Source organism: Panthera uncia, chromosome B1 (assembly GCF_023721935.1).
Source record: "Panthera uncia isolate 11264 chromosome B1, Puncia_PCG_1.0, whole genome shotgun sequence".
Lineage (NCBI taxonomy): Eukaryota > Metazoa > Chordata > Mammalia > Carnivora > Felidae > Panthera > Panthera uncia.
Window position 1 is genome coordinate 126,089,790 of NC_064811.1, and position 23,471 is coordinate 126,113,260.

The window sequence follows — 23,471 nt, forward strand, 5'->3', positions numbered from 1 at the left end:
GAGGAGGAGGAAGAGGAGGAGGAAGAGGAGGAGGAAGAGGAGGAGGAAGAGGAGGAGGAGAAGGAGAAGGAGAGAAAAAAACCAAACAGACACATTACATTCTTACAGTGAGCATTTATTTAATAAGCAAATTGAATTACAATATATTCCAAAAGCTCAATGCGCCAATTTCTAGTTACAAAAGCTCATGAAAAATAACACACAAAGAATCTTAAAGCCAAGTTTTTGCCATAGTTCCAATTTGTTCACACTAGCGAACCTTTTAAGAAGGCTGTGGTAGACGATGTTGTTGCCAATGACTCACTGCTCTCCCTGAGGGATTATCCACCCACTCAAGGTACCAGGTGACTTGCAGGGCCTCCTGCAGAAAGACTCCACTTCCCTGCCCACTAACACTGTTGGCCAAAGAAATGTGAGTAGAAGTAATATAAGCTACTTCTGAATAGAAGTTTTAAAAGGTGGCACATGATTTGTCCATTGTTCTTTTTCCCAGAGATTGCTCCTTCAGCCAGAATCCCAGAATGAAGAAGACAAGTAAGGCTGGGCTACAGCTCACCAGTTGAATATAACTTATATAAGATATTGAGCTCTAGAGGTTGTTTGTAACCCCAGCATTAAAAACAAAACATGACAGATTTATGACAGATATAGGTGTCTAACAAATAACAATGTATGATCTGTTTGTTTTCCCTTTTCCAGTTGAAGTTTTCTGGTGATCTGCTAAGAAGCAATCTGATGGCTAAAAAAACAAAAAACAAAAAAAATTTTTAAACGGGAAGGAAATGTGATAGTCTGTTGCAGCAAACTTTTTCCATAAAGGGTTAGACAGCAAATATTTTAGGCTCAAGGGCCACACTGACTGTTACAACTATTCAATTCCATAGATACAGAACAAAAGCAGGCACAGACAATATGTAAATGAATGAGCATGGCTGTGTTACAATAAAACTTTATTTACAAAAACAGTGAGTCAGATTTGCTTCACAGGAGCATAGTTTCAAGATCACTGGACTAATTCCTTCCTATTATCAATGAGAAATTTGAGACCCAGAAAAATTAAATCAAGGTCGTACAACTGGTAAGTGGCAAGTTGAGCATCAGAATGTAGATCTCACGAGTCTAGTCCTCTAGAAAAGGTTCTTTTGGGTCACAAGATGGAGATGAGACACACAGGAAAATGTAAGTCAGCTTAGGGTAGGTTTTGATTATATCAAATAGCTTTCAACAGTTTGGTTGTAAATAAGGATTTGCTTTTCAAGTGATTATGGCTTTCATAAAAACAAATGAAAATTCTAAGATTGAATAGGTGAACAAATGATTAATTAGCCAGTGTTTGAAAAATTATCTTCACAGGAAACACAATTATATACCTCCTTCCTGCTATCATGTTCTCACTTTATCAACCATTTCATCAACAGGACAGCATTTGCTATGATTATTGTAGTAACTCATTTTAAGGCTTTTAAGTGTAATAGGAACAACAAATACACTAGACTGGCAGACAATTATTTCATGTCGTATTTTAAATTTATTTCTTAAAGTAATACTCACTGGAAGAAACTCAAACAATACAGAAATATATAAAGTGACACACTCTATGCCCTCCTCAATTCCACTCCCCAGAATATTAACACATGACTGATTTATAGCAATTATGACACTGCAATAAAGCTACTTTCCCGTTTTTTTAAGAAAATTTTTTAACATTTATTTATTATTGAGAGACAGCATGAACATGGGACGGGCAGAGAGAGAAGGAGACACAGAATCCAAAGCAGGCTCCAGGCTCTGAGCACAGCACAGAGCCCGATGTGGGGCTCGAACTCACAAACTGGGAGATCGTGACCTGAGCCGAAGTCGGATGCTTAACCGACTCAGCCACCCAGGCGCCCCAACTACTTTCCCTTTTAACAACAAAGAGAATATGGAGTTCCCCTGGCCAAATATCCTTTAGAAATCATGGTTTAAAAAGGAACAGAGAGATTAAAGGTTGTCTATGGCCTGGAAAAGCATGCTACCTATGAAAGGTTTAAAATGGAGGATCTTGGGGCCACCAGCGTGGCTCAGGCAGTTAAGCATCTGACTCTTGATTTCAGTTCAGGTCATGATCTCATGGTCTGTGGGGTCAAGCCTGGCATCAGGTGCTGTGCCAACAGCACAGAAGACTGCTTGGGATTCCCCTGCCCTGCTCTTTCTCTCTCAAAATAAATAAACAAACATTTAAAAAAATTAAATAGAGGGTTGTGACGCCCCCCCCATTACTGTAACCAAATAAATGAGGCTCCTGAAATACTTTGATAACGCTACAATAGGATATACAGACACTTCAAAATGAGTAAGAATATCCGTATCTTCTAATTTGGTATTTAGTGGGAAAACTTGGGCTAACTTGCTCATAAAAACACTGACAATCTCAGATTTTGTTTAGATCCAAACTTGAGTAACATCAATGAAAATGGCAGAGTCAAGACCTCCCTCCAAAAGTCTGTCCTCTGTAAAATCAATAAAAAACTGGCAGAAACTAGCAGAACCAACCCTTCTGGAAACCAACCAAAAGCTTGCAGTAACCTCTTATTGCACTTAAGTCCAATGAAACACTTAAAAACTAGCTGAATTTTAGTTACAGTAATAAGCTTTGTAGCATTTTAATCTACCGTCACCCTACCCCCATTCTCCAGCTTAGTGGTAGCCTTGAAAATAATAGCTTGCCTTCCTAGTACCAGTAGCAGAAGGAGGGGAGAAAAAAAAAAAAGAGTAGAACAGACTTCATTCAGCAAAGAGATGTAATACAGTTGACCCTTCAACAATGTGGGGGTTAAGGATGCCGACCCCCACGCAGTCAAAAATCCACATGGGGGCGCCTGGGTAGCTCAGCAAAGCATCTGACTTCAGGTCAGGTCATGATCTCAGTCCGTGATTTTGAGCCACACATCAGGCTCTGCACTGACAGTTGAGCCTGGATCCTGCTACAGATTCTGTGTGCCTCTCTTTCAGACCCTCCCTGCCTCTCAAAAATAAATACACATTAAAATAAAAAAAATCCACAAAGAACTTTTGACTCCCCTGAAACTTAACTACTAAAAGCCTACTATTGACCAGAAGCCTTATGACATAAACAGTCTATTAACATATATTGTATATGTATTATATACTGTACTTTTTTTTATGTTTATTTTTGAGAAAGAACAAGTGGGAGAGGGGCAGAGAAGAGGAAGACAGAATCCCAAGCAGCTCCACCCTGTCTGCGCAGAGCTGGACGTGAGGCTCGAACTCACTAACTGGGAGACCATGACCTGAACAGAAATCAAGTCAGACTTTTAACTGACTGAGCCACCCAGGTGCCTCTATACTGTATTCTTATAATAAAGTAAGCTAAAGAAAATGTTATTAAGAAAATAGAGAAAATACTTTTATAGTTCTATACTGATCAGAAAAAAATCTGTGTACAAGTAGAACCACACCTGTGTTGCTCAAGGGTCAACTGCAATTTGTTTTGGCATGTTGGGTGACTGCCTTTGAAGACTTGCACAAAAGACTTGCCTTTACCTTGCTTAACTCGGAACTCTCTTCAAAGTGCTAAAAAGTGGCTAGCTGGAGGAATTTGTTTTAAATATTTACAGGTAAATACATACATTAGTTGCGGCTGCATGAGACTACTGATAACAGTTGGAGAAACAACATACTAACCAAAGATGTTGGGAGGAAAGCCCGGAGCATGAAATGCTTTGGGGAATGAGGGCTTTGAAAAGATCCTGCGTACTCCTGGGGATCTAGAAAGCCATGTGCATTCCCAGGGTGGGCGCATGCTCAGAAAAGATGTGAGAAGGCCCTAAACTCTTCTCTCTGGCTGATCCCCAGCTCTGCACAAGCAGGAAGTGAAAGCTAAACAAAGTTGTACACTAACTGCACGGCTGAGTGTTGAAAACGTGCTGTCATACACACAAAGAGCCCATGGAAAGGACTGGGAGATGTGGGGGAGAGGAGGGATCTAGACATTTAACGAAACTATCTAATCGCTGACCAGTAAGGTAATGAAACTGAGACTTCAGTGCCACACATCACAAAGAATACATACTTCACAAAATTAGTTCAGAAAAGTCAGTAAACAAACAACATCCGAAATAAGCATCAATAATAAACACTGGGGTGGGAAAAGAATCTGATTTCCAGAGTTGCTACACTGTAATATTCAAAATGTCCAATTTCCAGGGCTCCTGGTTGGCTCAGTGGGTTGTGCATCCGACTTTGGCTCAGGTCAGGATCTTGCTGTCCGTGGGTTTGAGCTCCGCGTTGGGCTCTGTGCTGACAGCTCAGAGGCTGGAGCCTGCTTCAGATTCTGTGTCTCCCTTTCTGCCCCTCTCCAGCTTGCACTCTGTCTCTCTCTCTTTCAAAAGCGAATAAATGTTTTAAAAAATTTTTTTAAATAAATAAAAATGTCCAATTTTCAACAAAAAATTACAAGGGATGCAAAGAAACAAGAAAGCATGGCCCACACACTGGGGAAAAAAGCAATCAATATAAATGGTTCTTGTAGAAGCACAGACATTGAACTTCCTAGATCAACACTTCAAATCAGCTATTTTCAATACATTCACAGAGCTAAAGACACTGTTAACAGAATGGAAAAAGAAAAGCTGCAGACTAGGAGAAATATTTTCAAATTTTATATCCAACAAAAGATATGAATACAAAATATATGAAGAACTCTTAAAAACTCCACACTATGGAAACAACCAACCTAATTTTAAAATGTGCAAAGATTAGAACATTTTCCCAAAGATGATATATAAGCAATTACCCACATGAAAATATGCTCAACATCATTATCCATTAAGGAAATGCACATTAAAGCCACAATAAAATATCACTACACATCTACCAGAATAGCTAAAACAAGAAAAACCTGACAATACCAAGTGCTGATGAGGATGTGGAGCAAATGGAACTCTCATACATATGGTGATGATGCAAATTGGCATAGCACCACTCTCGAAAACAGTTTGGCAGTTTTTTACAAACTTAACATACACTTACCATATGACCTAACAAACTGATATCTAGCTACTTAAACCAGAGAAATAAAAACTTTTATTTGTACAAAGACCTATATGTGAATATTTATAAGCAGCTTATTCATAATCTCCAAAAACCAAAAAGAACCTAAATATCCCTCATCAGGTAAATGGATAAACTGTGGTACATTCCCAGAATTCTACTCAGCAGTAAAATGGAAGAAACTATCGATACGATGTAACAATATGAATGAATCTCTATAACATTGTGTGGAGTGAAAGAAGCCAGTCCTAAATGTCAGATACTTTATGATCCCATTGATACCATATTCTGGAAAAGAGACAAAGAATACATCAGTGGTTGCCAGGGGTTAGGAGTGTAGGGAAGGTTTAACTATGAGGAGCAACACAGGAATTTCAAGGTGATCAAAGTGTTCTGTATCCTGACTGGTGGTAGGCACAAGAATCTATACATGTACTAAAACTCATAGAAGGATGCATCAAAAAAGAAGTCAATTTTACTGTATATAAATTTTTAAAAAAAACTTAATGTTTATTTATTTTTGAGAAAGAGAGACAGCGCACGAGTGGGGGAGGAGCAGAGAGCGAGGGAGACACAGAATCCGAAGCAGGCTCCAGGCTCCAAGCTCAGCACAGACCCCAACATGGGGCTCGAACTCACAAACCGTGAGATCATGACCTGTGCCAAAGTCAGACATTTAACCGACTGAGGTACCCAGGTGCCCCAATAAAATTTTAAATTAGAGGAGAAAAAAGACTGCAGGGGTTCAAAGCCTAGTTCCACTTAATTTCTTTGTCTCATTTTTCTCATTTTAAAAACAGAATCTGGGGTACCTGGATGGCTCAGTAGGTTACGACTGTGGTTTTGGCTTGGGTCACGATCTCATGGTTCGTGAGCTCAAGCCCTGACTCTTGGGATTCTCTCTCTCCCTCTCTCTGCCCCTGCCCCTCCCACCATGATGCTCTTTCCATCTCAAAATAATAAACAAACAACAACAAAAAACCCAGAATCTGCCTTTGTGTTTATTAGGAGGATTGCCATGAGTTCCTGACACATATTAAGTACTAAACAAGTGACTGATAAATGTTTTGCGCAAACATGCTAGAAAGTTGGTACTTTTAAAAAACCTACCACAGTAGTAAGAAATCTAGTTTTCAATTAAAAGAGCAAAGAATTAAAGAATATTGGAATTAAAACCCTTAATTCCTCATTATCACTAAACATTCTTTGGAAACCTATGAGGTGATTAGTACCAAATTCCATTCTGCAAAGTGTGAACCTATGTAAAACCTCTGAACATGAGTGGCTCTATTTTAGGGACTAAAACCTCATCCTGTTCTTTGAAACAGTAACTACACTAGACTATTGAACTGAGCAAAAAAAGCATATGCGACTGAGCACAAGACTATTACACCTATATTCTTTTTTTTAATTGTTTTAATGTTTATTATTTTTAGAGAGAGAGAGAGAGAGCGCGCGCGCGAGCATGAGTGGGGGAGGGGCAGAGAGAGACAGAAACACAGAATCCAAAGCAGGCTCCAGGCTCTGAGCTGTCAGCACAGAGCCCGATACAGGTCTCGAACTCACACCACGAGATCATGACCTGAGCCGAAGTCGGATGCTTAACCTGAGCCACCCAGGTGGCCCACACCTATACTCTTGATTAAAAAAAAAAAAAAAAAAAAAGGCACTGCAGAATATATTTTCCTAATAACTGTACTCAGAATATTAATTAACTGCTATGTACCCAGAAAACTAATTGTAAAATGTAATTATACCTTCCAATAATAATTTTTGTAAAACAATTTGTGTTAAGTTTCCCAACATTTCCACAAATTGGTAATAAAGACCCCTGACTTTCACTCCTCTTACTTTGGGTTGCTATCCGAACCTGTGCTCCCTGAACTGCAATTCTTAAACCCCGAATAAACGCTTTTGTTTTATTTGAGCGCTTCCTCTCTTGTCGGTGAAACAAAGTTTACAGAACCCTTGTGCTCAAGGAGCTACTGAAAAGTTTGTTCCAAGTACTACGTTAAGTACTCATCATTCTATTTAACACTAACAGCAAAATGCTCTCATGAAGGCTTAGTACTAAAGGTTCATTATCACTGCCCCTCTCCTAGAGAGGATGTCAAATCGCTACCTCTTTTTCACAAGTTGGGGAACGTTCGCAACGCTGGACTTGACGCTTGCTTTGATGCCCTACATCCCATTTGTCTGTTGCCTGGTCGGTCAATCCTTCCTCAAAGATCTTTAACATCCTCCACATCCATCCTCCACAGCATTCCCTACGTACACGGGGTTTGGAACTTAAGAAGCGGCAGCTGCTGCAAGTAACAGCGACCCCGATCTTCCCAGTGTTGCCCTCCTTACCTGAAAATTAGCCTCCTTTTCTTGGTCAAGTATCCAAATCTATGTTTGAACTTTAAAAGCGGGTTCAATCGGGACCCAAGATGGCGGCGCCGTCTGCCGGAAGCAGCCGCTTGGCCAGAGAACCCACAACCCCCTGCGGAGGCCCTGCCACGCCCACCCACCGCGCCCGAGAGTTCAAGACCCCTCGGAGGCCTAGGAGACCCAGAAGGGAGGCCATTCGGAAGGACTCCCAGCTCTGGACTTGACATCCATTTGCTTCCTTTTCAGCCCAAAGCCTGGTACCAGCCTTACAGATGATACCAAAGCTCTTAAACCAGAAAGGAAACAGGAAAACGTGAAGATCTTTAGCGTCAGGGCATACGGTCTCTTCCCAATAGGGTAGGCCATGGACAGAGTAGGAATTTACTTTCCATCATTGTGTATAAAAGGATTTGCTCAAAATAAAATGTAATTAAATAATAAATGCATTAAATCATTTTCTAAGAGTTCAATTCTATTCTATTTTGCAGCTACGTATTGAATATATGTGCCAGTCACTGTTCTGAGTTATGAGGCCATAACAATGAAAAAACGTAAGTCTCTCCCCTTGTGGAACTCATTACTAGAAGTCAGAGCATTCAGGTCATACATGGAGTCTGCCAATTTTACCCTCTTCATTCTAATAAACCTCTTAACATCCCTCAGATCCAAAGGCCTGATAGAAACAGCTGCAGGTGATTCTCAACTCTCCTCTGCAGGTACTCCAGGCCCTACCATATATACCCCTCAAGTTCCTAGGATAAGGGATCTGGGATGGGTCCAAAAAGGTAGCTATCTATAGTTTGCCCTGCGCCTCTGAAGTAATGTGGCCTGAGAACCCTGCCCACAAGGGTGCAGGACAGTGGCTGGCCAACCTACTTAAAGCCTCTTTCTTGGAGAGGCTGACTGTAAGAAAAACAAGAGAGAGCCAGTTATTCAGTAAGTTCAGAAACCATGGAAGTAAACAGAAGTAAACTATGTCACAAAAATGGTGGTGTCACTGACAAACGAGTAACAGTTATCCCAACTCACAAAGAAATGTTCTCTGGAGTAGCTGTTTACTATCCGTTTCCCAGAGCTACTCTTATTCACAAAGGACTGCTGAAGCTATTTCCTTGGTCTTCCAACTGACTTACCTATGTATCCTTATAATAAGCCGTCATCAGCTGTGTTTAGCCAAACAGACCTCTATTTCTTGCACTCTAAAAAACATAACTATCACATACATTGCTTTCCCGGTACTTCAACGATAGTGTCTTACAACATCCTCTATGTGCAGCCTCGTTATTCTACAAGATAACACAGGATTAAATAAAATCCCTATATAAAATGCATGGTGGATTCTGTTTGACTACAAGTCATCACAACATGAATTACTTATGAGGAAAACATGTAACAATTCAAGTTACAAGAAATCACACTGAAACCACTCAACATCACATTCTTTAATAGGACACTAAGCCAGTGAGTCTCACCTTCAAAACTTCCAAACTCCCAACTATTCCAGAAGGAATTAATCAGGAAATCTGACAATGGGGTCAGGTGCATATGTCTTTTTTCAAGCTCTCCACCTGATTCTGATGCCCAGACAGTGTTAAGAGCCCCAGCACTGAGGTGCAGAAGTAACTGTGGGCATTGTTACTCAAAATGTGGTCCAGGGACCAACAGCAGCAGCAGCATCATCACCTGGAGCTTGTTAGAAATGCAGAAATCTCAGGCTCCATCCCAAACCTATTAAATTAGGCATCACATTTGTTAAGATCTCCAGGTGACTTGTAGGCATATGGTATATTAAAGTTTGAGAAGCACCATTGCTACCGAAATGTGAAAAATACTCCATACCATGTTACAAAGTTGAATATCTCAAGAAATTTTCTAAGAAGAAACAGGAATAGAACAGTACAGGAGGTGAAATGTTTCTGATACTAGGCATTTCACATTATTAAGCATCTAATTAAGAGTAATATTCAAATGCAATTCTTATTCCAAATGAATTCTACTTCCAAACCACACCCTCCACTGGCAATAGTTATACTTCAACTGAGTAACACAAATGTAATTTACAATCCCAGATAGCTCCAGTTATCTCCACTCTGTGGGGTGCGGGGAGTTCTTGTGGGGAAATAAAGAAACAAGGGGTGTAGTGACAAAAAAGGGATCATTTACATGGGTGGCCCCATGCTGGAGGCCTTCCAGTTTTTTGTGAACACCCCTGTAATAGTTTCAAAGAACTGTCTGGAAATGATGATTTTTATTGCTAGAAAAATTCTCCCCATGTTATGCAAACATTTCCTTCTGCGCACCTTGTTCTTGGCTAGCTCTCAGAGCAAAAGCATTTAGTTACCTTCCAGTATACTGATTCCTTGATTAATGCATCTTCAGGAAACAATGCTCCAGTACAATAAAAGCAGCCATATCAAACACAAATGAACTCTGCATCCTAAGCGGCAGCCCTGGCACAAAATACAGGGCTCATCAGTAATGCAATTGTTAAGCTACTCATAGGTATCAGAGTAGGGACAAAATCACCTCCCTTCGCAACTTCCATTTATTTATTCCCTGAGAAATATTCAAACCTGGCAATAAGCAAAATGACAACATTAGAAAATTGCTTTCAGATTCTATAGGTTTCCTATAGAATGTCCCAGGAAGACCATGACCCTCTTTAAGAACTATACATCACACAAGACAACTTGGAAGTTCACAAACACGTTCCCTAGAACAAACTTATAAAGTAGTTAGAGAATGAATAATTCCCATCCAAAAGATGCAAAAGGAGGGGGGTGGCTCTAAGTGATCTGTCCAAGGTCACATTATAATAAAGAACAAAACAGCAACAAGAATCTAGGTACCCTAAGGTAACTTCCTATTATTAAAATGCATTAAGCCTCGTGGTAAGAAGAGAAAATAAAATCAAGTTAGAATTTTTATCGGTCAGGAATTGCATTCAGCTACTAGTTGTACAGGCCTAAGATAATAGTGGCTTTAACCAGACAGTTTATGTTTTCTCAAATAAAGGAGGAGGCAGGCAATCAAAAAGCACATGTGATGACTCTGTTATCACCAAGAACTAAGATTCCATTGATTTTTCTGCTCCACCATTCTCAGTGCATGACTTCCATCCTCAAGGTAACCTCATGGCCTGGGATGGCTGCTGTGAGCTACACCTCCTTATTCCTGGTAGGAGAGGGAAGGAAGGGCAAAAAAGGATATTCTGTACAGCCAAGTCCCCTTGAAAGCACTTTCCTAGAAACCCCAATAGACTTGTACTTGCATTTCATTAGTAGGCTGGGAGAAGTTTCATAGGTGGGCACATTGCCACATTTGGCAATACAGGGTTCCACTGACTAAGGAAGAAAGGGATGAATACTGGGTAGGCAACTAGGAGTCTCTGCCATTTCCTAGCTGTGTGACCTTGAGTAGATTATTTACCCCTTCTAGGTCTCATGTTCCTCATGTTTAAAAATGATGGAAATCATCACACCTACCTCATAGGATTGACACAAGGACTAAATGTAGAACAATTACAATACTAGCTGGTACCCACTGCACAATAAATATTAACTATTATCTAATTATCCTAGTCCGGTGCTTTTCCAAATTCCTCTCCTACTCTAACTTCCTCTCAATTTCCAAAATTGGAACACAATTCCTATTAGTCCTATGTGCCTGCTGATACTCTAGTATAAATGAGTTTTATAGGACACCTCAATCAGACATACGTATTTAAAAAAATTTTTTTTAAGTTTATTCATTTTTGAGAGAGAGACAGAGTGTGAGTGGGGGAGGGGCAGAGAGAGAGGGAGACACAGAATCTGAAGCAGGCTCCAGGCTCTGAGCTGTCAGCACAGAGCCTGATGCGGGGCTCAAATTCATGAACTGCGAGATTATGACCTCAGCCAAAGTTAGATGCTTAGCTGACTGAGCCAGCAGGTACCCTAGATATAGGTCTTTTTTTTTTTTTTAATGTTTATTTATTTTTGAGAGAGACAGAGCGCAAGCAGGGGGAGGGGCAGAGAGACAGAATCTGAAGCAGGTTCTGCACTGTCAGCACAGAGCCTGACATATGGCTCGAACTCACAAATGGTGAGATCATGACTTGAGCCAAAGTCAGACACTCAACCAACTGAGCCACCCAAGCTCCCCTAGACATGTCTTTTAAAAAATTTTTTTATTTTATTTAATTTTTTGAGAGAAAGAAAGAGCACGAGGGAGGGGGAGGGGGCAGAGGGGAAGACAGAGAGAGAGAGAGAGAGAGAGAGAGAGAGAGAGAGAGAATATGAACCTAAAGCAGGCTCCATGCTCAGCACGGAGCCCAAAACAGGCTCAATCCCACAACCATGGGATCATAACCTGAGCCAAAAATCAAGAGTCGGACACTCAACCGACTGAGTCACCCAGGGGCCCCATTTGCCTTTCCTTTCTAATTATGAAATGAAATTACGGGCTTGACATCAGCACACACCAGATATTCTGGACAGAATTAGGGAATAGGAATTGAGCTTACATTCCCCCCAAAGGCAGGGTCTAAAGACAATCCCAATGCAGATATTTACAGAGCCTCAAGAAACGAAGGAGACACTACAACAGGAATGGTATCTCCCACGCAGAGGAATTCCAAAAAAATTATGTAGTATTCTGCTCTCTAGAAGGTGGAGCATAACTCCTTCCTCCTTATGTGTGGGCTGTGCATAGTCATTTCCTTCACTTCTTACAGTATGGAAAGGGGTGGGGGTGGGGGGTGGGGGTGGGTTGAGTAACCCTGAAGTAGAGAAACCTGGCAAATACAAACTCAGCTAAATGATCAAGGTCAACATCAACAGTGATAAATGATGCTAATATTACGTACACTTAATATGTGGTAAAAATGTGGCAAACACTCATACCTCCCAAACATCCGTAACTCCAGTCTAAACATGAGGAAAACATCAGACAAATTGTAAGAGGGATATCCTCCAAAATATGTGACCAGTACTCCTGAACACTGTCAAGGCCATCAAAAACAAAATCTTTGAAACTATCAGAGCCCGAGGGAGCCTGAAGAGTTACAACAACCACATGTAATATGGCATTTTAGATGGGATCCTGTAAAACAAGAAGGAATTAGGTAAACACTAAGGGAATCTGAATAAAATATGGATCCTAGTTAATAATGTATCAACATTGGTTAAGATGTGAGATGTTAATGGGGGAAACTGGATGTGGGTGTATGGGAACTCTGTACTATCTTCACAATTTTTCAATAAATCTAAAACTATTCTAAAACACAAAATATATGAAAAAAAAGATAAGATGGTCTACAGCCTGTACCCTTCCCCAGTCTCCTCCATATACCCATTCCCACCCCAAAGGCAAGCTTAAAGCTCCTAAAGATGAGGTCTACAGTTAATGAGGGATAGGAACTGGTTTCCACCTCCTTGTAAACAAGAAGACAGGCCTCCTTCCTGACTTGTATCAGGCTATCTCCACTTCCTCTCCAACCTTAATTCCTCTCTATGCTCTGAAACTACTAAACATGTATTTTCATCTGGTACTTAATCGATAACATTCCCATCATACCTATGTTCAGTACTATAAATTCCCTAGAACATATCTCATGTCTTCCCTTCCACTGATGAAGTAGAACATCATCATTTTAACAGTGGAGCTCCTATCTTGAGCTGACAAGACAATTTAAACTACTATAACTGCTCTCCCCAAGTGAGGCAATGTTTTGAGCTTTGCATTTTTGGCTCCTCCCTCATCAAAAGAGCAGTTCACAAGGTACCCAGAGAAACCTCCACAAGATCTTATCTTGCACATCGGCAAACTTCTATACACCAAGTCAGAAGCTACTTTTTCTTCTCATCTCCTAAAATCATAAAATGTTAAAAGTGGAAGCCTCATCCTTTCAATTAATAAAGCAAAAACCAAGGCCCAGAGAGATGCTATAAACTGCTAGAGGCTAAAGCTAATCGAGAGAGACTTGATTAAAACCCAAGTGTTCAGAGGATTAGTTTCAAAGTACCATTGAATGCAAAGCAGAAATGATCTAAGGGAAAACAGTATGTTGCCCCCAAAATATAATGTGCCAATGAAATTAGAAGCACTGGATGAATAGTGTCAAAACTGAAAAAATAAATAAATAAATAAAGAGATGCACCCTGATTAAAAATAGGATAGGGCGCCTGGATGGCTCAACCGGTTAAGCGTCTAGCTTCGGCTCAGGTCATGATCTCACAGTTAGTGAGTTGGAACCCTGCATCAGGATCTTTGCTCATAGCTCACAATCTGGAGCTATTTCAGATTCTGTGTCTCTCTGTCTGTATCTCTCCCTCCCTCTCTCTCTCTGCCCCTCCCCTGCTTGTGCTGTCTCTCTCTCTCTCTCTCTCTCTCTCTCAAAAATAAACATTAAAAAAAAAATGAAGAAGAAAAAAAAGCATATAAGGTCACCAACTTACCTCTGATTTGCTGAAATCACTGTGTAAAAGTCACTACAAGCCATGTTAAAATAAGTCTGTATGGGGCAAGGAAAGCCAAATGAGGAACCAGGCTCAATCTTGTAAAATTGGTATATTTCTAAAAGATGAATGAACCCCAAAGCAAAGCAACATAATCATTAGGTTATGAAATGGTGAAGATGCAGATTTACCTCCCTTTTCTCCACAAGCCCGAAACCCCATAACTTCTCCCAAATAAAGAAAAATGCAGACACAGCTATGTGTCAGTATTTTACCAGTAATAACAAAAGTATACATAAATAAACGCTAATAACTTTATAGGTATTTACTATGTGTGTACCCACGTTTTAAGGGTATTATCTATGGTAACTCATTTAATCCTCAAACCCTATGCAATAGGTTTTATTAATATTCCCAATTTACAAATAAAGAATGAAAGCACAGAGAGGTTAGGTAACTTGCCCAAGGTCACAGTGAGAGGTAAACTAAAAAATTAACCATAACAGTTTAGTTCTTTTGCTAAACTCCACTTGGTAGTCACCATGCACTACTTTATGTTCTTATTTATCTTCATTGAAGTGTATTAGCCTAGAAGACATGGATAAATTCCTAGAAACCTAAAACTTCCCAAAACTGAAGGAAGAAATAGAAATTCAAACAGAAAATTTGAATAGACTGATTACTAGCAATGAAATTAAATCAGTAATCAAAAAACTCCCAACAAACAAAAGTCCAGGACCAGATGGCTTCCCAAGAGAATTCTACCAAACATTTAAAGAGGAGTTAACACCTATTCTTCTCAAACTATCCCAAAAAACAGAAGGGGAAGGAAAACCTCCAGATTCATTCTGTGAGACCAGCATTACCCTGATACCAAAATCAGACAAAGACACTACAAAAAAAAAAAAAAAAGAAGAAGAAAAAGAACTACAAGCCAATATCTCTAATGAACATAGATGTAAAAATCCTCAACAAAATATTAGCAAACCAAATCTAACAATAAATTAAAAAATATCATTCACCATGATCAGGTGGGATTTATTCCTGGGATGCAAGGGTGGTTCAACATTCACAAATCAATCAATATGATACATCAACAAGAGAAAAGATAAAAATCACATAATCATTGGCGTGCCTGGGTGGCTCAGTCAGTTAAGCAGCCGACTTCGGCTCAGGTCATGATCTCGCGGTCCATGAGTTTGAGCCCCACATCGGGCTCTGTGCTGACAGCTCAGAGCCTGGAGCCTGTTCCAGATTCTGTGTCTCCCTCTCTCTGACCCTCCCCCGTTCATGCTCTGTCTCTTTCTGTCCCAAAAATAAATAAAACATTAAAAAAAATTTTTTAATCATATTATCATTTCAATAGATGCAGAAAAAACATTTGACAAAGTACAACATCCATTCTTGATAAAAACCCTCAACAAAGTAGGGATAGAGGGAATATACCTCAACATAATAAAGCCCATATTATGAAAAATCCACAGCTAACATCATACTCAATGGGGAAAAACAGAGCTTTTTCCTTAGTATCAGGAACAAGATAAGGATGTCCACTCTCCACTTTTATTCAACATAGTGCTAGAAGTCCAAGCCACAGCAATCAGACAAGAAGAAATAAGGCTTCCAAATTGGTAAGGAAGAAGTAAAACTATTTGCAAATGACATAATGCTATACATATAGAAAACCCTAAAGACTCCACCCAAAAACAACTAGAACTGATAAATGAATTCAGTAAGGTTGCAAGTTACAAAATCAACATACAGAAAGGGCACCTGGTGGTGCTCAGTCGGTTAAGTGTCCGACTTCGGCTCAGGTCATGATCTCCTGGTTCGATTCCTGAGCTTGAGCCCCGCATCCGGCTCTGTCCTGATAGCTCACAGCCTGGAGCCTGCTTCAATTGTGTGTTTCCCTCTCTCTCTGCCCCTCCATCACTCATGTGCACATGCACGCTCTCTCTCAAAAAATGAACATTAAAAAAAAATCAATATACAGGAATCTGTTGCATTTCTGCACACTAATAATGAAACCGAAGAAAGAGAAATTAAGAAAACATTCCTATTAACAATTACACCAAAAATAATAAAATATCTAGGAATAAACTTAAACGAAAGAGGTGAAGAACCTGTACTCTAAAAACTATAAAACACTGATGAAAGAAATTGAAGATGACACAAATGGAAAGTTATTCCATGCTCACAGACTGGAAGAACAAACATTGTTAAAATTTCCATAGTACCCAAAGCAATCTACAGAATTTTAATGCAATCCCTATCAAAATACCAAGAGCATTTTTCACAGAACTAAAACAAATAATCCTAAAATTTGTATGGATGCACCAAAAACCCAAATAACCAAAGCAATCTTGAAAAAGAAAAATGAGGGGCACCTGGGTGTCTCAGTCAGTTAAGGGTCTGACTTTTGGTATCGGTTCAGGTCATGATCTCACACTTCATGAGATTGAGCCCCACATCGAGCCTGCTTGGGATTCTCTCTTCTTCTCTCTCTGTCCCTTCCCCACTTGTACTCTTTCTCTCTCAAAATAAGTACATAAACTTAAAAAGGAAAAGAAAAAGGAAAACAAAACTGGAGGTACCACAATCCCAGATTTCAAGATACACTCCAAAGCTATAGTAATCAAAACAGTATGATACTGGCACAAAAAAAAGACACATGGCTCAATGGAACAGAATAGAGAGCTCAAGTATAAATCCATGATTATATGGTCAATTAATCTACAACAAAAGAGGGAAGAATATGCAGTCTGTTCAACAAATGGTCTTGGGAAAACTGGACAGCTATATGCAAAAGAGTGAAACTAGACCACTTTCTTATACACAAAAATTAACTCAAAATGTATTAAAGACCTAAATGTGAGATCTGAAATCATAAAAATCCTAGAAGAGAGCACAGGCAGTAATTTCTCCAACATTGGCTACAGCATCATTTTTTTAGATATGCCTCCTAAATAAGGGAAACAAAAGCAAAAAAAATAAAACACAAAAAACAAACCCCAAAACTACTGGGACTACAACAAAATAAAAAGTTTCTGCACAGCAGAAGAAACAACAAAATTAAAAGGCAACCCACTGAATGGAAGAAGATATTTGCAAATGACACATCTGACAAAGGGTTAGGATTCAAAATATATAAAGAATTTATACAACTCAACACCAAAAACACAAATAACCCAATTAAAAATGGGCAGAAGACATGAACCAGACATTCTCCAAAGAAGACATACAGATGGCCAACAGACACTTGAAAAGATGCTCAACATCACTAAATATCAGGGAAATGCAAATCTAAACCACAATGAGCGATCACCTCACACCTGTCAGAATGACTAAAATCAACAGCACAAGATTGTTGTGTTGGTGAGGATGTGGAGAAAAAGGAACCCTCTTGCACTGTTGGTGGGAATGCAAACTGGTGGGAGTCACTGTGGAAAACAGTCTGGAAGTTCCTTAAAAAATTAAAAATTGAACAACCATAATATTCAGTAATTCCACTACAGGGTATTTACCCAAAGAATATCAAAACACTAATTTGAAAAGATAAATGCACCCCTATGTTTATTACAGCATTAGTTACAAAAGCCAAATTATGGAAGCAAACATCAAGTGCCCATTGATAGACAAATGGATAAGAAGATGTGGTATATAAACAATAGAATTTTGTGTCATAAAAGAAAGCTTGCCATTTGCAACAAGATGGGTAGATCTAGAGACTATAATGCTAAAGGATATAAGTCAAAGAAAGACATATACATATGATTTCACTCATGTGTGGAATTTAAGAAACAAAACACAGGAACAAAGAAGAGACAAACAAAACAGACTCTTAGAGAACAAAATACAGAGAACAAACTGGTGGTTACCACAGGGGAGATGGGTGGAGGGTGGTGAAACAGGCGAAGGGGATTAAGAGTACACTTATCTTGATGAGCATGGAGTAATGTATAGAATTGCTGAATCACTATATTGTACCCCTGAAACTAATATAACACTGCATTAATTATGCTGGAATTTTCAAAAAATAAAGTATCAGCTTTACCTTCCCCAATTCTATGACACGTCCTTTTAAAGCAGGGAGCCTATTTTATAAATATGTTTGTATTCCATGTATTTTCTACACCGTTTTGCACATATTATACTGATGGTGATAACTACACAGGTCTTCTCAAAGAACTTGGTGAATACAGGATTTTATTTTGTTTAATTTTTTGAGAGAGAGAGAGAGAGAGAGAAAGCATGCACGCGAGCCGGGGAGAGGGGCAGAGGGAAAGAGAAAGAATCTTTTTTTTTGAAAGAATCTAAAGCAGGGTGCACGTTCAGTGTGGAGCCCAATGCGGGGCTTGATCCCACAACCCTGGGATCAAGACCTGAGCCAAAATCAAGAGTCCTATGCTCAACAGACTGAGCCACCCAGGCACCCTGTGAATGCAGAATTTTTAAACAACATGTAAATGTAGCCAGTTTCCGTGGGACTTAAAATAAATTTCTTTTTAATTTTCTTTTTTAATATTTATTCTTGAGAGAGAGAGAGAGCAGGAGCAGGGTAGAGAGAGGGGGGGAGACACAGAATCTGAAGCAGGCTCCATGCTCCCAGCTGTCAGCACAGAGGCCAACCCAGGGCTCGAACTCTAGAACTTCGAGATCATGACCTGACCTGAAGTCAGAGGCTTAACCAACTGAGCCACTGAGGCGCCCCAGTTTCCTTTTTTTTTTTAAAGGTTTATTTATTTATTTATTTATTTTTTTTGAGAGAGACAGCAAGAGTGAGTGAGGGAGAGGCAGAGAGAAAAGGAGACAGAGGATCCCAAGTGGGCTCTGTGCTGACAATAGCAAGCCCGACTTGGGGCTTGAACCCACGAACTTTGGGATCATGACCTAAGCCAAAGCGGGAGGCTTAACTGAGTCACCCAGATGCCCCAATCCTGCCAGAGTTTACCATAAAGACATCAACATATGGAAAGAATAAATATATTTAGTATTTATTAAACCCTACTAAATTCCAACCACTCTTCCTGGTGATTAGGGGAGGTCAACGAATTTTGCATTCTCTGCCCTTTTGAGAAACAATATAAAAATGCTGGAGGTCAGCCGGAGGGTCTCAGACCCATTTGAGAGTCTGAAGAAAGCTTTAAGACTTTTATGAAATGCAGGAGATTAGGAGAATATCTTCATGACCCTGGGGTAGAGAAAGCATTCTTAACCAAGGGTGACAGAGAGGGAAGAAGGCTACTAACAGTTAAGAGAAAGATTCATAAATACATCTGCATTAAAATTAAAAAATACATTCCACATCAAAAGAAAGTATAATGAAAACTTTAAAAATAAGCTGCAGAGTGGAAGAAGACACTTGCAACACATGCAACAAACAAAAGTCGAGATTCCTGAGTCAGAACTCCAACAAATCAATAAAAATGACAGACAAAAACCAGGATATATTTATGCAGTGAAAATAAACTACAAGTGCACATAACAATATGAATAAATCTCACAAACAGTATTGAGTGAAAAGAGTGTAACACTAAAGAATACATATCGGATGGTTCCACTCATATGCAGGTTTTTTTTTTTTTTTTTCAATGTTTATTTTTTGAGAGAGACAGAGCACAAGCGGGGAAGGGGCAGAGAAAGAGGGAGACACAGAATCCAAAGCAGGCTCCAGGCTCTGAGCTGTCAGCACAGAGCCCGACCCGGGGCTTGAACTCACAAACCCAGGAAATCATGACCTGAGCGGAAGTCGGAGCCACCCAGGCGCCCCATTAGTCATATGAAGTTTTAAAATAAGTAAACCAACAATGTATAGAAATACATATGTGTATGTATATGCATACAGGTAAGACCATACAGAAAAGTAAGGAAACAATAATCACAAAAGTCAAAATTTAAGTTCATTCCCTCAAGGGGAAGGAAGGGACCAGGACCAGGAGGGATCAGATCTGCTTCTAAGGAACTGACAATATTCTATTTCTTGACTTGGGCACAAGTTACAGGAGTTTCACTTTATAATTTACAGGTTTTATATGCTCTTCTGAATGTACATTGCAAAAGTAAATAAACACACCTTCACAACCACACCTAAGTTTAGCAGGGAAAGAAGTTCACAGACTCCCTTAAGTCCATAAACCCCAAATGTATGGTGTCAAGTTATGTGAGATCAAAGAAAAAATCTAGATTGTAAAATGGTGGGGGAGGGAGGAAGTCTGAGAACTGGAGAGGTGAAAGATTAGAAAGACAGATGTTAAGCAGAAGAAACATTAAACTTCTGGGTCAGTTCACACTCTCACTTGGATAGAGAACAATATCTAGCACAACTGTAACCAACAAATGCCCAAGCTTGGTAAGGAATGCGATGGTGTCTGAAAAACACAGTTAACTAATGAGGGGAAAGAGGAGGACAGCCTCTAAAGAAATGTGAACTACTAAATAATGTATCCGGAAAAAAGAAGACCAAATGTTGCAAGTTTAACCCTCTGCCCACTCTATAATCTGTCCTTCACCCCTTAATGGAGTCAAGGCATATTACGTGGTTAGAAACTGCAAACACCAATTTCTGAGTGAAAGGGTAGCAAAGTATTACCACAGAATCTAGAAAAGCTTCTGCCAGCCTTGGAATAAATACACATATTGCAACTAAATGATGAACACATATCTGGAGCATATCTAGTCTGACCTCCAACATCCTTTACAGCTCTTCACAATACAGTCCATTTTGAGACAAAGTGAAGCGTTTTGGTGAAGGAAGTAGTAGGAATCGAAGGCAGCCTATGCTGTTTAAATCAGCAATTCAACAGAGGTACATCTTTGTAAAGTTTTTTCACTGTATTCTCGCAAGAAATATTAATTCATATCCAGCAATTACCCATTATTTCATTAGTCTGGATTATACTAAACAAAACTATTATTTTCAAAACAACTGGTATTTATGCATAAAATCAAATGCCTTATTTTGATGGAAAATCCTAGTGATGGGCATAAAGAATTATTTTTAAGGTTCCAAGCTCCTACCAAGAGCATCAAATTGACAATTTATGTTCCATCAAATTCTCTCCTTTCACCCCTTCTATCCCTCATTGTTTCCCCACAGACCTGTTATCTTCTAATTCTCCAACTTTCAGGCTAAGGGAGCCACACAGAAAAGCTTCCCCATGACTTGGTGGAATGTTTACTAGGTTCCAATTTCCAAAGAGGCTTTAATGAATCGTTCTCATCTGAATCCTTCTCACTTCTCTATCTCCCTCTTGTTGTCAGCTCCCTAGGATTGTTGTCACTCTAGTTTGTAGATACATGGCTTATCCAGTTGAAACCAAAGGCCAAAGAACTTCCTCTCCACTATGTTTGACTGAAAAACTGCCCCAGGAAGAGGGAAGGGGTGTGGATCCACACTTATTCACTCCTCCACTTAAGTTCCAAACTATCGATCCGAGCCGCCTTCGTGCACCCAAAAAACATTTTAAAAACCCACAAAAGTAACTATAGACTCAGCAATGAGTCTCAGTCCAAATGAACTGCCTTTTGGCAGGCTACCTCCTGGACTGGTTGGGGGCTCACCTAAAAACTCAAAAGCAAGTGCTATAGAGATTATGGTGAGCTCGGGCGGTGGGGGGTAGGGAATAATCAAAGGTCCGAAGTTCAGGAGACAGGAAACCAGCCCTGACTATCAGCACGTGGTTCGACCAGGTAGCCGCAGCGCAGGCAAACCCGACGGGAGGGGTGTCGTCCCCCGAGACTGCCAGACCCAGAGAATTCTTCGCCGGCTTCTGACTCATCTAGAGATAAGTAATCACCCGGGCCCAAATCAGGATCTCCTGATTTACTGCGTACGAAACACCTGTAGTTTCGGCTCCGGGACCACTAGCAGGTAGAGAGACCAGTTTTAATTTCCTCGGGCTCGGCCCGCAAGTGAGGATGAGGATGGAAAAGCCACTCTACTCTCCCTGCGTCTCGCCGCGCAGTTAAAGGAGCCCACCCCAACCGGGCGGGTGAGGAAGCCGCCGCAGTCCCGGGCAGGACCTGCGCGGCCCCGGGGCGCCCGTCCCCCCCTCCTCCGCGCCCCCTCGCGCTCCCCGCGCCCCTCACCTGCGGCCGAGTGGCCGGACAGCGCACGGCCCCGGGCGCGGCGCGGGCCCCCGAGCTCGCGGCGCTCGCGCAGCTCTTCCTCCTCGTCCTCCCGCCGCCGGCCCTCAGCCATGGACGAGGCGCGGAGACGCAGCCCCGGAACGGCGAGCGAGCCGTGGGCCTTGGTGCTGGGTCCGCGAGCACCCGGCGCTGCACGCCAGCGCCCTCGGGCCCCGGGGGAGGCGGCGGCGGCGGCGGCGGCGGCGGCTACCACCTCTGCGGACTCCACCTGCAGCCCGCGGGGGAGCGGCCGAACTCGGGCCGGTTTCCCCGCCTCCTCGCGGCGCACCGGCGGCCTCCTTCTCCCAGCTTTCTCTCTCCCACTCTCTTCCCCCTTCCTCCTTCCCTTCCCCGCCCCGCAGAGTTGGAGCCGGCATGGGGCGTGTTGTGTCCGGGCCTCGCCTCCTCGGGGAGGGGTTACCGCTTCTGGGACCGCCCCATAGCCACACGCTGGAACCGCCTGCTCGACCAAAACAAACGTGTACAAAATACATAAATGGGATAGGAAGGGGAAAAGAGGAGGTGGCGTGGCCTCTTCCTGCCCTTTCACAAGATCCCGGTGTCAACAGGAAACCCATTTGCTAGACACTTAAACAAAGTAGGAGGAGGGGGAGGGGAGGAGGGGAGGAGGGGAGGAGGGGGGAGGGGGAGGGGAAGGAGGGGGAGGAAGAAGAAGAAGAAGAGGAAGAAGAAGAAGAAGAACAACAACAACAACAACAACAACAACAACAGAAGAAGAACCTTCCCGGGGCTGGACGTGGAGAGACCGGTCCGCTGGGAGCCCTGAACTCGGGAACAAACTTGAGAGTTTGCTCAAGCCTATGAGCTGCACGCTTTTTTCTTTTCCTCTCTTTTCACCTTTTTAAATGGAGCCTCTCCAGAACACAGAGGATTTTTAGGGCAGTGAAATGATTTTGTATGATATTGTAATGTTGAATACATATCAATATATTTGTCCAAACTCATACGTGTGCAACACCCAGTGAATCCCGATGTAAACCGTGGGCTTTGGGTGATTATGATGTGTCAGTGTAGGTTCCTCAATTGTAACAAATGGATCTCTCTCTGGGGATGTTGATGATGAGGGAGGCTGTGCCTAGGGGAGTGAAATCTCAGTCTTCAGCTCAATTTTGCTATAAACCTAAAACTGCTCTAAAATATAGAGCCTAATTTAAAAAGAGATTTTTTTTTTAATCCCAGCCTCACTGGATTCTAGTTATCTTAGAGTTGGGAAGTGACCACAATCCCTGGAAGAAAATGGCTTAAGAGCCATGTACCTGATTATTTGTTGGGAGGTGATTTGGTGAGGTGTCAGGAGCACTGGTGCTGGAGTCAGAAACTAATTTGAAGCACTTAGCTGCCAGACCTACCCCTGTGAACGTTTTTCAAAGATGAAAAGAACTGTGTAAGAAACGTATTGTGTGTATCTCTGTATAGTACACATCTTAGGTTCAGGACTTGCACGTACACACAGTTTCA

At 41.1% G+C, this 23,471-nt stretch overlaps 1 protein-coding gene across 2 annotated transcripts in view; it reads right to left on the reverse strand.

Annotated features, from left to right (window-relative positions):
* SH3D19 (SH3 domain containing 19) overlaps nucleotides 1–22,260 on the reverse strand; it is a 185,824-nt gene extending 163,564 nt beyond the window's left edge. The window contains exon 1 of one of the 2 annotated variants that reach the window (XM_049632269.1): nucleotides 21,954–22,260. In XM_049632269.1, the coding sequence (XP_049488226.1) occupies nucleotides 21,954–22,065 (112 nt within the window). In that variant the 5' untranslated portion in view covers nucleotides 22,066–22,260. Of the gene's footprint in view, nucleotides 1–7,407; nucleotides 7,856–21,953 lie in introns of those variants that run through there. The other variant, XM_049632270.1, reaches the window with a different exon arrangement.
* Nucleotides 22,261–23,471: the final 1,211 nt, after the last annotated feature.